This window comes from Vombatus ursinus, unplaced genomic scaffold (assembly GCF_900497805.2).
Source record: "Vombatus ursinus unplaced genomic scaffold, bare-nosed wombat genome assembly UNPS02000749.1, whole genome shotgun sequence".
In the NCBI taxonomy this organism is placed as follows: domain Eukaryota; kingdom Metazoa; phylum Chordata; class Mammalia; order Diprotodontia; family Vombatidae; genus Vombatus; species Vombatus ursinus.
The window spans coordinates 21,675,764-21,689,014 of record NW_020940527.1 but is presented as its reverse complement, the minus strand read 5'-3'; the positions used below and the strand labels follow the sequence as shown (position 1 = coordinate 21,689,014).

The following is a 13,251-nucleotide window of genomic DNA, read 5'->3' as shown; positions in this document are numbered from 1 at the left end:
TCTTCTTCTTCTTCTTCTTCTTCTTCTTCTTCTTCTTCTTCTTCTTCCTTCTTCTTCTTCTTCTTCTTCTTCTTCTTCTTTTTCTTCTTCTTCTTCTTCACAAAGATGTTAGAAGTTGCTTATTGGCATTCTTTTCTCCTTACACATAAGTATAGGGGAAGGGTCTAGACCTATAATTTAATTCATATAAGGCATTTTTGAATAAGAAAACTCCCTCTACCAATGGAAGGCTGTATTTTCTCTTCAACTTTTGGTTTTAGAAAGCTGACTAGGACACTTAGAAATTAAGTAACATGCTCAAGGTTACACAGCCAATATGTTAGAGGTGGGCCTTGAACTTTGGTCTTCCTGGTTCCAAGCCCAACTCTATCCATTATGCCACACTGCTTTCTTATTCATGTTCTGCTTCATTAAGGAAAAATTCATTAAGCATGTGATTTAGACAAGGTACTATCTTGGGCACTGGGGATACAAGGACAAAGACAGAAATAATAACAATAAATAGCCCCTGCACTCATGAAACTTACATTCTACTGGAGCATACAGCATAATAAAAACACAAGATCATTTGAAAGAAGAGAGAACAGCTAGAGTGATTGGGAATGACTTCTTGGAGTAGGTGACGACAGCTGTGCTTTGAAAGAAGCTAAGGATTCTAAGGGATGAAAGTGAGGAGGATAAGTATTTTACACCTGGGGGGAAGGTGAGCAGTTTGTGAGACCATAAATGAAATGGTGAGTTTTCAAAAATCAATTAAACACCTGCTATCTATGGGCACTGTGATAGGTGCTAAGGATACAAGGATGAAAATGGAACACTGCCTGCCTTCAAGGAATTTATATTCTATCAGGAAAACTATACACACACACAACTACATGTGTATACATATATAGACATATATACATATATGCACATATGTGTGTATTATGTACATCTATGTGTGTATATATGTGTATATACATATACATATATAATATACACACACACATATATACATACAATATATGCAAGGTATATACAGAGTAGACACAAGATAATTTGGGAGGGAGAAGGTATTAGCACATGTGGGGCAGGGTGGATCAGAGAAGGCAGTCTTTGAGCTGAACTTAGAAGGAAATGGGCAATTCTAAGAGGCAGGGGTGAAGAGGGAGTGCCTTCTCGGCAAAGAAGACAACACATAACAGGGAATACATATAAAGGATGAACTGTCATGTATGGGGAGCAGCAAAAATGAGCTTGCAGAACAGTAAGTTAATTTATAAGAATATTGAGGGCTAAAGAAATTTCAGAAACTGTGGAATGAATCATATATGAATGTCCTTAAGGATGATCACAGTAGGAAGAAGAAATTCCTTTCAAAATCACATATGTGATTGACCTGTTTTATTCTTGCAGAACCAGTTTAGTCCGAGAAGAAAAACTGCAAATGGTAGTAGAGAGAGCATTGAATTTGAAGTCTTCTTTTTGAATCTCTGCTCTTGATACTTACTAGCTGGGTGTCCAAAGTCAAGTCATCTTACCTACTGGCCTCAGTTTCCTCATCTATGGTATGAGGGAATTGGATTCCCTTGAAGGTACCTTCTAGCTTGAACACTCCATGACTGCAACACTCCTTTTTGCCTTACTTCACACAACATTGGTGGTGTCAGCTTTGGTCCAACTCTGTGGTTTATTTGTTACTCACGATGGTTTGAGTCAGGAAGAACAGGGCTGGGTGTAGAGATGATGCCAAGCTGAGTTTGCCACACCACTGGTTTCAGACTCTTGGCTTTTGATTCAGAAACTAAACAGATGTGAAAAGTTACTGATGGAACTCCTACCATGAGACTTTGGGGAGTCCTTTTTCCATATCCAGCTGTATTGTAAAGCCTTGGTGGTCAACAGAGCAACCACAGCATGCTAGTACTGCGGATTCCACTTTTATTTTCTTTTCTTTAACACACACACTGGTCAACAGGATCCATCATTCTTTGGATCAATGTGAGGAAAACCCTACTCTTATGCTTGGTATTCTGTTCAAAAATAACTCAAGCAGAATTATATGAAACTTGATCAAGCAGAAGTCATCTTTGGTATAAACACACAAACCCCTCTTGAAGTAAAAGGGCAGAAGATGGGGGATAGGGAAGGGGAAGCTGAAAGAAATCATAATTTTCCCTTCAGGAGAATGTTGAATGAGAGGTAATGTGGCATAATGGACAGAACAACAGATATCAAGTCAGAGAACCTGGGTTTGAATCCTCCCTTGACTGCTTATTATATCTGTGATCTTGGGCAAGTCACTTTGACTTTGTGGGCCTCAGTTTCTTCATCTGTATAATGGGGGTGTTTAACTGGAGGCCCTTGAATTCAATTCAGCAAACATTTACTAAACCATTAGTATGTTTCTGCTACCTCTGAGATCAAATACAAACCCTTCTGTTTGGCATCTAAAGCCCTGGCTCCAATTTTATTATATGTTACTCCTTTTCCTATAGTTCACAGTCCAGTCAAACTGGCCTTCTTGCTCTTCTTTACACAAGACACTCAATCTTCTGGCTCCTTACTTTAACGCTGGCTGTTCCAATCCCTGGAATACTTGCTCCTTCCCTCTGCTTCTTAGAATCAACTTAAGAGTCCCTTTCTATATGACGTCTTTCCTGATCCCCTAGTGGCTAGTGCCACTCTCCCCACCATTGTTGTTGTTCAGTTATGTCCAACTCTTTGTGACCCCATGGACCATAGCACACCAGGACCTTCTGTCTTCCACTGTCTTCTGAAGTTGAGCTCATATTTGTTGCTTTCATGACACTATCTATCCATCTCATCCTCTGCCATTCTCTTCTCCTTTTGCCTTCAATCTTTCCCAGCATCAGTCTTTTCCAGTGAGTCCTGTCTTCTCATTATGTGGCCAAAGTATTTAAGCTTCACCTTCATTATTTGTCTTTCCAATGAATAGTCAGCATTAATTTCTTCAAGTATTGACCTATTTGATCTCCTTTCTGTCCAATGGACTCTCAGAAGTCTTCTCCAGCACCACAGTTTGAAAGCATAGATTCTATGGTGCTCAGCTTTCTTTATAGTCCAACTCTCACAGCTGTACATTTCTACTGGAAAAACCATAGCTTTGACTATCAGGACCTTTGTCAGCAAGGTGATGTCTCTGCTATTTAGTATGCTCTCCAGATCTGCCATAGCTTTCCTTCTAAGGAGCAAGCATCTTTTAATTTCATGGATGCAGTCACCATCTGCAATGATCTTTGAGCCCAAGGAAATAAAATCTGACAACGCTTCCAATTCTTCTCTCTCTATTTGCCAGGAAGTAATGGGGCCAGATTTTGCATTCTCCTCTTTCACCCTCATCAACAGGCTTTTTAATTCTTCTTCCCTTTCTGCCACCAGAGTAGTATTGTCTGTATATCTGAGATTGTTGATGTTTCTCCCAGCAACCTTACATGTGTTCTGTATATTCTTATATATGTACATGTCATCTCCTTTGGTAGATATAAGCTTCTAGGGGGGAGGGACTATTTTGGTTTAGTCTTTGTGTTTTTAGGATTTAGCATAAAGCCTGGCAAAGTAGTAGATGCTGTCGCCCATTCCTGGAATACACTATTTTTTTCAGCTCTACTTTTTGGAATTGCTTGTTTCCTTCAAAGTTCAGCTCAAGGACCACCTTTTTCATGAAGTTTTTCCTGATCTCCCAGATGGTGGTGCCTTCTCCCTCCCAAATTACCTTATATTTACTATGTGTATACTTGTATATGTGTATATATTACCTTCCTGATAGAATTTAAACTCCTTGAGGGCATTTCATTTCATCTTTGCAATCTTAGCACCCATTACAGTGCCGGCACATAGTAGGTGTTTAATTGATTGATGGAAATCTATTAATGAAAAGTGCTTGTTGATTACTAGATCTGGTGGTCAGTGTCAAAAATACAAGGACAAAGTCCAGAATGGTCACTTTCCTCCAAGAGTTACTTCAAGATATCTTTTATCTCAAAATCAGTGCTCCTTTGGCTGTAAAAACTTGAATCAAGAGGTCTCTGATAGTTCTGCCATGAAACATACAAGGACTAGACCTGTGATTTCTTTGATTTTGGGATCTTTCAGTGCAAAATCTTCCTATATTAATGCAGATGCGCACCTTCTCTGCAATTTAGAGTCTTGGGAAGTTGCTTAGCACTGAAAAATTAAGTGACTTCCCCAGGGTCATTCAGTCAGTATGTGTCTCAGGTAGGATTTGAATACAAGTCTTGTTGATTTTTAAGGCTATCTTTCTATTCATTAGACCTGGCTGTCTCTTTTCTATGATGACTTCCCATCCTTCTTGTTTAATTAACAAACCTAAAGGGCATTTTCCTTTCATGACTACTCTTGCTACCCTGCCTGTCTGATTTATCTCTCAGAAGGGCTGTTTAGATAGTGGTTACCCTAGTTTTAGGGATGGGACCAGCCCTCAGCAAGATTGGGAAGCCTTTGAAATTTGTCTTTGGCTCCCCTGATTTTTCTGTGTCCCCTTAGCTTGTGATCCTTATCCCCTAACTCATCTGCCCACAGAATGGTTTCTCCTAGCTTGGGGTTTCTATTTCTTTTCCAATCAAAATCTGATCACAAGAAAGAACCAGATGTTAGTGGGCAGTAAGGTGCAGTGGAAAGACTACTGGATTTGAAATTAGGGAACCGGTTTGAATTTGTGATCTTCCACTAACTAGCTGTGTAAAGCTATCTAACCTTGGACAGATCACTTAACATCTATGAGCTTCATTTTCTTCATCTGCTAAAAAAAAGAAAAAAAGGAGGTTGGGTGTTTGGACTAGGTGACCTCTAAATCTATGGACCCATAAGAAAAAAAAAATTATGTGTTTTTTTCTTCTGAGAGTATTTGTATTTTAATTATAATTTCTGATTATGGAATAAAAGGCTTTTTCTCCCACTGAAACTATCCAGATGAAGAAGAGAAATATATATGCACACATATATGTTTGTGTGCGTATGTGTGTATATATTCATATATATGTATATGTATATGTATATGTATGTGTATGTGTATGTGTATATGTATATGTATATGTATGTGTGTATGTGTATGTGTATATGTATATGCATGTGTATATGTATATATGTGTGTATATGTATATGTATGTGTATGTGTGTGTATGTGTATATGTATATATATGTGTATGTGTATCTGCATGTGCATATACATATGTATATGTATATGTATACGTATAAGTATATATATATGTATATAGCAGGGGTAGGCAGGGGGAGAGGTCAGGGAGACCTTCCTAGTCCTCCTGAATTTACATCCCCATGAAACACTTACTATGTTTCCACCAGACTTGGGGTGCTGCCGACAGGCCCTGTCTAATCTCTCATATCCCATAAAAACACCACACTTCAATGTGATATTTTAACTTCTCTAGAGCAATGCTAGTCAAACACTCCAGCTATATGTTAATTCTGGTAGAGTCCTAAGAGGTCTTCTTGTCAACATAAGTATCTGATGTGGAAGAAAGGAGGCTAAGATCGTTTTCCCTTGGTAGACTTGCCAACCATCTTAAATTCACAGGGAGCCTCTGGGAATCTCCCCCAACTTCCCATCTCCCTGGTCTATAGATTACTTTCTTGGGACAGCAGGGGGAGGCTATGTGTGTTCACTCTGCCACCTTGTGGCCATTCCCAGAAGATGTGCCTTCCTCTTCCTCTTTTGGTCCCTCCCCCTATAAACCCTATGGCTCAAGTAACTTCCTACTTCCTCACACTTATCCTAGCTTCAAAAACCTCCTAGACCCTATACCAAAATAAGGTTGAAATGGGTACATGATTTAGATATAAGGGATAATACCATAAGCAAATGAGGAGAACAAGGAATAGTTTACCTGTCGGATCTATGGAGAAGGGAAGCATTTATGACCAAACAAGAGATCAAGAACAATATGAAATGCAAAATGGATGATTTTGATTATATTAAATTAAAAAAGGTTTTGTGCAAATAAAACCAATCCGAGCAAGATTAAAAGGAAAGCAAAAAGCTGGGAAATAATTTTTACAGCCAGTGTTTCTGATAAAGGCCTCATTTCTAAAATATATAGAGAACTGAGTCAAATTTGTAAGAATGTAAGTCATTCCTCAATTGATAAATGATCAAAGGATATGAAAAAGCAGTTTTCAGATGAAGAAATTAAAGCTATCTCTAGTCATATGAAAAAAATGTTCTAAATCACTATTGATTAGAGAAATGTAAATTAAAATAACTCTGAGGTACTACCTGATACCTATCAGGTTGGCTAATATGACAGAAAAGGAAAGTGATAAATGGTGGAGAGGATGTGGGAAAATTGGGACACTAATGCATTGTTGGTAGAGTTGTGAACTGATCCAACCATTTTGGAGAGCAATTTGGAACTATGCCCAAAGGGCAACCAAACTGTGCATACCTTTTGATCCAGGAATACCACAACTAGTTCTGTAGCCCAAAGAGATCACAAAAAAGGGAAAAGGACCCACATGTATAAAACTATTTATATCAACTCTTTCTAAGCTGGCAAAGAATTGGAAATTGAGGGGATGTTCATCAATTGGGGAATGACTGAACAAGCTGTGGTATATGAATGTAATGGAATACTGTTGTTCTATAAGAAACAATGATTAGATGGATTTAAGAAAACCTGGAAATATTTACATGAACTGATGCTGAGTGAAGTGAGCAGAACCAGGGGAATATTATACATAGTAACAGCAACATTGTGCAATGATTAACTAGGATAGATTTAGTTCATCTCAGCAACAGCAATTCCAAAAGACTTAGGATGGAAAATGCTAACCATATCCAGAGAAAGAACTATGGAAACTGAATACAGATGAAAGCATACTATTTTCACTTTTTTTTTCTTCTCCGTGGTTTTTCCCTTTTGTTCTGATTCTTCTTTCACAACATGACTAATGTGGAAACATGTTTAACACGATTGTATATGTGTAACCTATATAGATTGCTTGCTGTCTTGTGGGGGGGGAGGGAGGAGGAAAGGGAAAAAGAGAGAAAAATATGGAACTCAAAATTTTACAAAAATGAATGTTGGAAATTATCTTTTGGAAGAAAAATACTATTAAGGGGAAAAAAAAATCTCCTAGAATGGAAGTTCTTCTAAATTAGCAATCCTATACACAAGGTTCCTTTTTAATCAAATCAGCTAGTTAATAGAATCAAATCATTTCCCAAACAGATTTTTTTAAAAAACAGAATTCACAGTACTATAGAAAAAATTAAACTTATAAAACATTTGAAATTCTTAAAATCATGTGTCATCCACAGATGTATATCAGAAATGCATAGAGATAAATCACAGCCATCTTCAGATTGTGCATTTTCCTTCTTCTTTAAGAAGAATTCTTTTGGCTTATTTTCTCCTTTCTTAGTTTTGACCTCAGCTGTTGATCTCATATATAAAATTATAGTCTTAAAAAACGGTTTCCTTTGTCAAACATTCAGACCATTTCTACTTGTTAAAAACAACCATACACAAAACGTTGCATTTGACAGTGGGAATATCACCAAGGAGGTTAGATGTTGAGATTCTCTCTTGTAGATTTTTCCTGATCACATTCTACAATGGATTTAAAATAAAAAGTACCTGGAAATAGAAAGTTAATACCTAGAAAGAGAAGCAGTGATCAGTAGAGGACATCATTGGTTCACTAAGAGCAAGTCATGCCAGATTGAGTCTAATTTTCTTTTGGACAAAGTTTTTAAATGGGCAGATCAAGGGTAAGAGTTTGAGAGCTGCAAGGGACCTTAGGTCATCTTGCCAACCCCCTTCATTTTATAGATGAGAAAACTGAGGGTCAGAGGAGGTAAATGACTTACCAAAAGTCACCAAGAAGTAAAAGCAACAAACCTGGGCTCTGGCCCCCGCTCCCCTCATGTTCCATGCTACAGGATACCATAGATTAAATCTGTTTGTACTCTGATGAGGAATTTGCCGATGTTTCTTTTTATGTCCTGGTAGAAAAGACAGAGAAATATAGACAAAACGATAGTGCAGTTAGGTGGATTCATAACTTGTGAAACAACAATACATGAAGAAAACTGAGTAATGGACTGATTTCAACTGGAAGGAAAGTGCCTGCCATCTCACATTTTGTTTCTCCACTTAGGTACCATGCTTATCAATTCTGTGAGAGTCCTGTTGCTGAGACAGAGAGATATTTCATTGAATGACAGGATTAGTATCCAGAAAGACCTTGACAGGCTAAAGTGATGGCCCAAATCTTATGAGATGAGTTTACATAGGGATAAATGATAGGATCATAGGATTTATAGATGGAAGAAAGACCTAGTGATTATTTAGAACAGCATTTCTTACCTTTATTGTTTTATGGACCCTTTTGGCAATCCGATGAAGCCAGTAGACTTCTCAGGATAATCTTTTTAAATGCATAAAGTAAAATTCACAGAATTCCCAAAAAAACCCAATTATAATTAAATACAGCTGTATATCAAGAAGACATCTTTCTGTGTTCATATCTGGTCTCAGACACTTATTAGCTGTGTGACCCTAGGCAAGTCACTTAACCCTGTTTGCCTTAGTTTCTTCATCTGTAAAATGGGCTAGAGAAGGAAATGGCAATCCACGTCAGTGTGTTTGCCAATAAAACTCAAAACGGGGTCACAAAGAGTTGGACACGACTGAAAAATGACTAAACGTTTTTTTAAGTTCATAGACACCAGGTTAAGAACCCTTGATCTAATGCAACCCTCCTATTTTACAGATGATATGACTGAGGTCCAGTGTCAATAAGTAACTTAAAGTGCTGCGGAGCTAAAACAGTTAGCATGGACAGGATACATGCTTTAAGGCAGTATTCTGTATGGTAGAACTCTTTGTTGCCCCACTTATGGAAAAGGCTGATAGACTAAACACATTATGATGCATAACACCACAGCTGAGTTCCATCTAGGTCATAATTTTCCTTATGTGAGAATTCCTGTTGACACAATTGGTCCTTGGAGTTTGGGTGGATTTCTGGGACTCTTTTTCAGCTGCTGACTTGAGTTTCAACAACACAATTCCATTGGTTTCAAGGAATGGTTGCTAGGTCCCCACCTCCCACTTCCATTATGCCAGAGGTAAGCACAAGATGGGCCCTATAGGACCCCATAACTAGTGACTGTCCAGTGATAACGATACAGGCAGCTTCCCCAAGCCCCAGAATCTCTGGTAACTCCTAAAACACTTAGTTATGAAATAGCATTTATTTACAGTCTTCTGTTTTGTTTTGTTTTTCCTTTCACAGTGAAACATTATTTGGTGAAATGCCCCCAGAACAGGTAGGACTGTTTTCTTCCTATTTCCAACCAGGGAACCTAGAATCATTTTACTTTCCTTTGCTATTAAAACAAAATTGGCTTTACTCATATCTCTGCCTAAGAGACCTGCATATTACTCTCACGATGTTCTAAGCATGTACCCAGAAACATATACCCAGCAAACATATTTGCTCTCAGCTTCTAATTCTTTGGGTTATCCTCTCCAATGCAGCATAGTGTTTATTGTGTCTCATTGGCTCTAGATAGCCTGGCCTATATCTTGCTTTCTCTCCCTACCCTCATTAAAACCTCCTTGTCCTGTGTTCCATTCCCTGGGTACTATGCTTTCTGCAATATAGTAGTAGCTCATATTGGATTAATCAAATAATTGAGTCTTTGCTAAAATGCTAGTCATCCAAGGTCCTTTATCCCTTCCAGGTAATGCAATGCCTTAACCCAGTACAAAAGTAAGGGAGAACTCAAAGAATAAAGATTCTGAGGGAAAGGCAACATACAAGTAGGGGGCAGAAGTTGTCCCATTTAGAGGGTCACAAATAACCCTTGGTAGGAAGGGATTTCAATTCACTGAGTGGAGTAGAAGGTCAGACTGGAGGCAGGACTGGAAGTAGTAGACATACTGTATGGGGACTCCTCAGGATACTATAACCCCACTACCCAAAGTTCTAGCATAGAAGACTTCTATAGGAATCTGTGGTATCTGAGAATCAAATCTCTTGGTTTTCCCTTATCATCACATGGGATGATGTTTCCATGGATCTCCTCCATGATGGCAGCATTCTTCCCTATAGCAAAGTGTTCTATTCCTACAATGAGGTTGACCTCTAGCTTCCCAAGAACCACAACTTGGGTGCCACCCCCTGCATGAGACCTTTCCTGATGCCACAGCTATAAGCATCCTTTTCCTCTTGAAATATCCATGTACATGCTTTGGATTTACTTGCTTGTGTGTATGTTTCATTTCCCTAGTACAACATACCCCTGTGTAAAATGTAAACTCCTCAAGGGTAGGGACTACCATTTTTCTCTTTGTTGCCCTAACATAATGCCTAGTTGCTAAATTGAACTAATTTGAGCTCTCCTTCTGCACAATGCGTAAGAACCTTTCATCTAATCCTTTCAGACATTTACAAGTCCTGATGTTAATCAACAAGTAGGGAGCCAAAAATGATGAGCTTCTAGTATGAGTGTCATTCTTTGTGAGATCCCACCCAGAAAGAGCAGTTTGTGATGATGAGTGGTGAAATGAGAAACAAGGTGAAAGGATTTCAAAAGCACTACAAAGGAGCCTGCAATAATATCACAGAAGTGTTGAGAGACTGGGTTACTGACTATTGGCACAATTTCTGAATGGACCTTATTATTTCCCCCAAGAAACTCTGCCACTTCTGTGGATTCAAGATCTCCTCAGTAATATGAGTCTTCCTTTCTGAAGGTCAAGTGAAAGGCAGTTGGGGGAAAGAGGCTGAAGGTTTATGAATACAGGCTTTAAAAGTAGACCAGAAAGATGAGATTGAAAAAGTCTAACTATTTTCTGCCCACTCTTTTCAATATGATTGAGATAAGAGCATGTTAAAGATGTGGGAAATATTGAAAGGATTTTTTTCCCCTCTGAAATGATCATGTCAAGTATGGCTGACATTATCCCAGCACACCAAGGGCATGAGAGCAATGAAGACTTGGGGCTGCTGAGTAGTTTGCTTCTAATAACAGAGCATAATACAGAATCAAGAAACCTTTTGTCTCTCCTTAGGGCTTTAGCCTGCTTTGTTTCCTCCCTGAGACAGAAAAGTGAGAGGAATATTACTGACCACCATCAGTAGTAACCCAAATGAACTGTGGCTAGAGAAGGAAAAAAAAAGAATGATCTGGAAGAAAAATCAAAATATTTAAAAAGCAGAAAGCCAGATATAAATACTACATATATATGTGTGTATACATATATATACACACATTATATTTTATATGTATGTTATTTATGATATGTATATGATATTTTTGTCTATTTTGTTTCATGAAATCATCACTATCAAAGCTATCCTCCCCCTCACCAAAGAAATACTAACTTCTGGTTTAGATCTGTGATTTCATTGGGAGCTCACATTGGAGACACTTCTACCACAGAACATCACTAACTTGCCCAGGGTCACACAGACCATAGGCAATTCAGAATTGGGACTTGAACCCAGGTCTTCTTAATTCTGAGTCTAGCTCTCTAGTTGCTACACCATGGTACCTCAAGAAATGATAATAATTCATATTCATTCATATTTCTATAGCACTCTAACGCTTATAAAGTGCTTTACTCACAATGACCCTGTGAGGTCAAAAGTACAAGTGTTATCCCCATTTTATGGATAAGGAAATTGAGACTCACGGTAACTGCATTAACTGAAATTACAGAATTCAAGTCTCCTGACTCCAAATCCAGCCCTTTTTCCATTGCACTGGTTAATCTCAATGTAATCTAGTCTCATAGATTTCCTATACTCTCATATGCTCATATTCAGACAATTTGTGATTTTGCCATCCTATGGAACTTTAGGTGTGGTCACTCCTTCCACCAACCGATTAGAGTCCATCTAAGACTTGTTAGAAAAATCCAGGGGAGTTGCCCAAGGCAGAGAGAGGCTAAGAGATATGCCTATGGCCACCCAGACATTAAGTAGGTGATCAGACTTGGACCTGGGTCTTTCTGACACCAAGCTCAGTACTCTAACCCATACTGCCTCTATGCTTTCATATGCAATTTTTAATGTTATGGTATATAGTTCTGAGGCTCTCAAAGTTCAAATTGTTATTTTTAGGGAAATATTTTTTAAATCTAAAAGCACCATTGGAAGGAGAGTCATCATCATCATCATCATGGCTGTTCTTATAGATATCATTGAGAATCTGGAAGTCCAACCAGATTTTGTTGGGGTGGGGGACGATTCATCCTTCCCAATTTCTACACCACATTAAGGTTTGTAGGAGAAGGATGTTAATTCAGAGAGGGAAGAAACAGGGCACAAAGCAATTGACATCCTTCTGGGATGGAAAGTGCTCAAGATTTGGAAGGAATCCCTGAGGCTTTTGTCCACCCCACAAATGCAAGCCCCCTGGATATGGAGTGTGTTGGCATTTACCCAGCCTGGAGAAGAGAAACATCAGGCAATGATGTTAAAAATAAACTACCCACAAATAGCAGTTCTCTCCAGCTAACCAAGCACCCTCATTTTCAGGGAGTTTCCATCCATGCATGTTTTCCCAACTCCCTCAGTTTTTCTGTCTCCAGAGAAGCTTGCTCTTTCCTGTCAGAGATATAATACCACACTGTTTGGACCCTAAGATAATACCCTCACTTCCCTTTCATTGGAAACCCAAGACACAAAGACGTGCTGTTTGTCAGCCAAGTGTGCTCACAAGCATTGTTGTTTTGATGGGGAAACTAAGATGCACTGAGGATAACAATTTGAATTGTGGGCCCGTGAGATGTTCAGTTGTGCACATGGCAGCCTCAGGTTGGAAGCAGAAACCAAAAATCAAAATTCACAGGAGTTCTATGGTTGGAGAATCATAGTTTAATCTGGTTAGAGCCAGAAGGAATCTTAAGCATCTTCTAGTCCAGTGCCCCCATTTTACAGATGAGAATCTCTTAGGATCCTAGATTTGGAGCTGGAAAAGGCCTTAGAGATTATCTAGTTCAACTCTCTCATTTACAGATGAAGCAACTTAAACCCATAGTAGGTAGGAAACTTCCCTGTAGGCCTGGAAATTTCCCTCCCCTCCCCTTTCTTCCCTCTCCTTTTTCCTTCTCCTCCCCTTTCCCTCCTCTCCCTTCTTTTCTTTTCTTCTCTTCTCTTCTTATGATGTAGTGCAACCAAATGACATAATATTTATTTGTAAAACACTTAGCATAGTGCCTGGCACACAGCAGGAGCTATATAAATACTTAT

The 13,251-nt window shown here is 38.7% G+C and overlaps 1 protein-coding gene across 2 annotated transcripts in view; it reads left to right on the top strand.

Annotated features, from left to right (window-relative positions):
- VSTM4 (V-set and transmembrane domain containing 4) overlaps positions 1-13,251 on the top strand; it is a 135,429-nt gene that overhangs the window by 64,141 nt on the left and 58,037 nt on the right. For both annotated transcript variants that reach the window (XM_027861089.1, XM_027861082.1), the window contains exon 5: positions 9,283-9,316. In XM_027861089.1, coding sequence (XP_027716890.1) covers positions 9,283-9,316 — 34 coding nt within the window. The remainder of the gene's footprint in view (positions 1-9,282; positions 9,317-13,251) is intronic.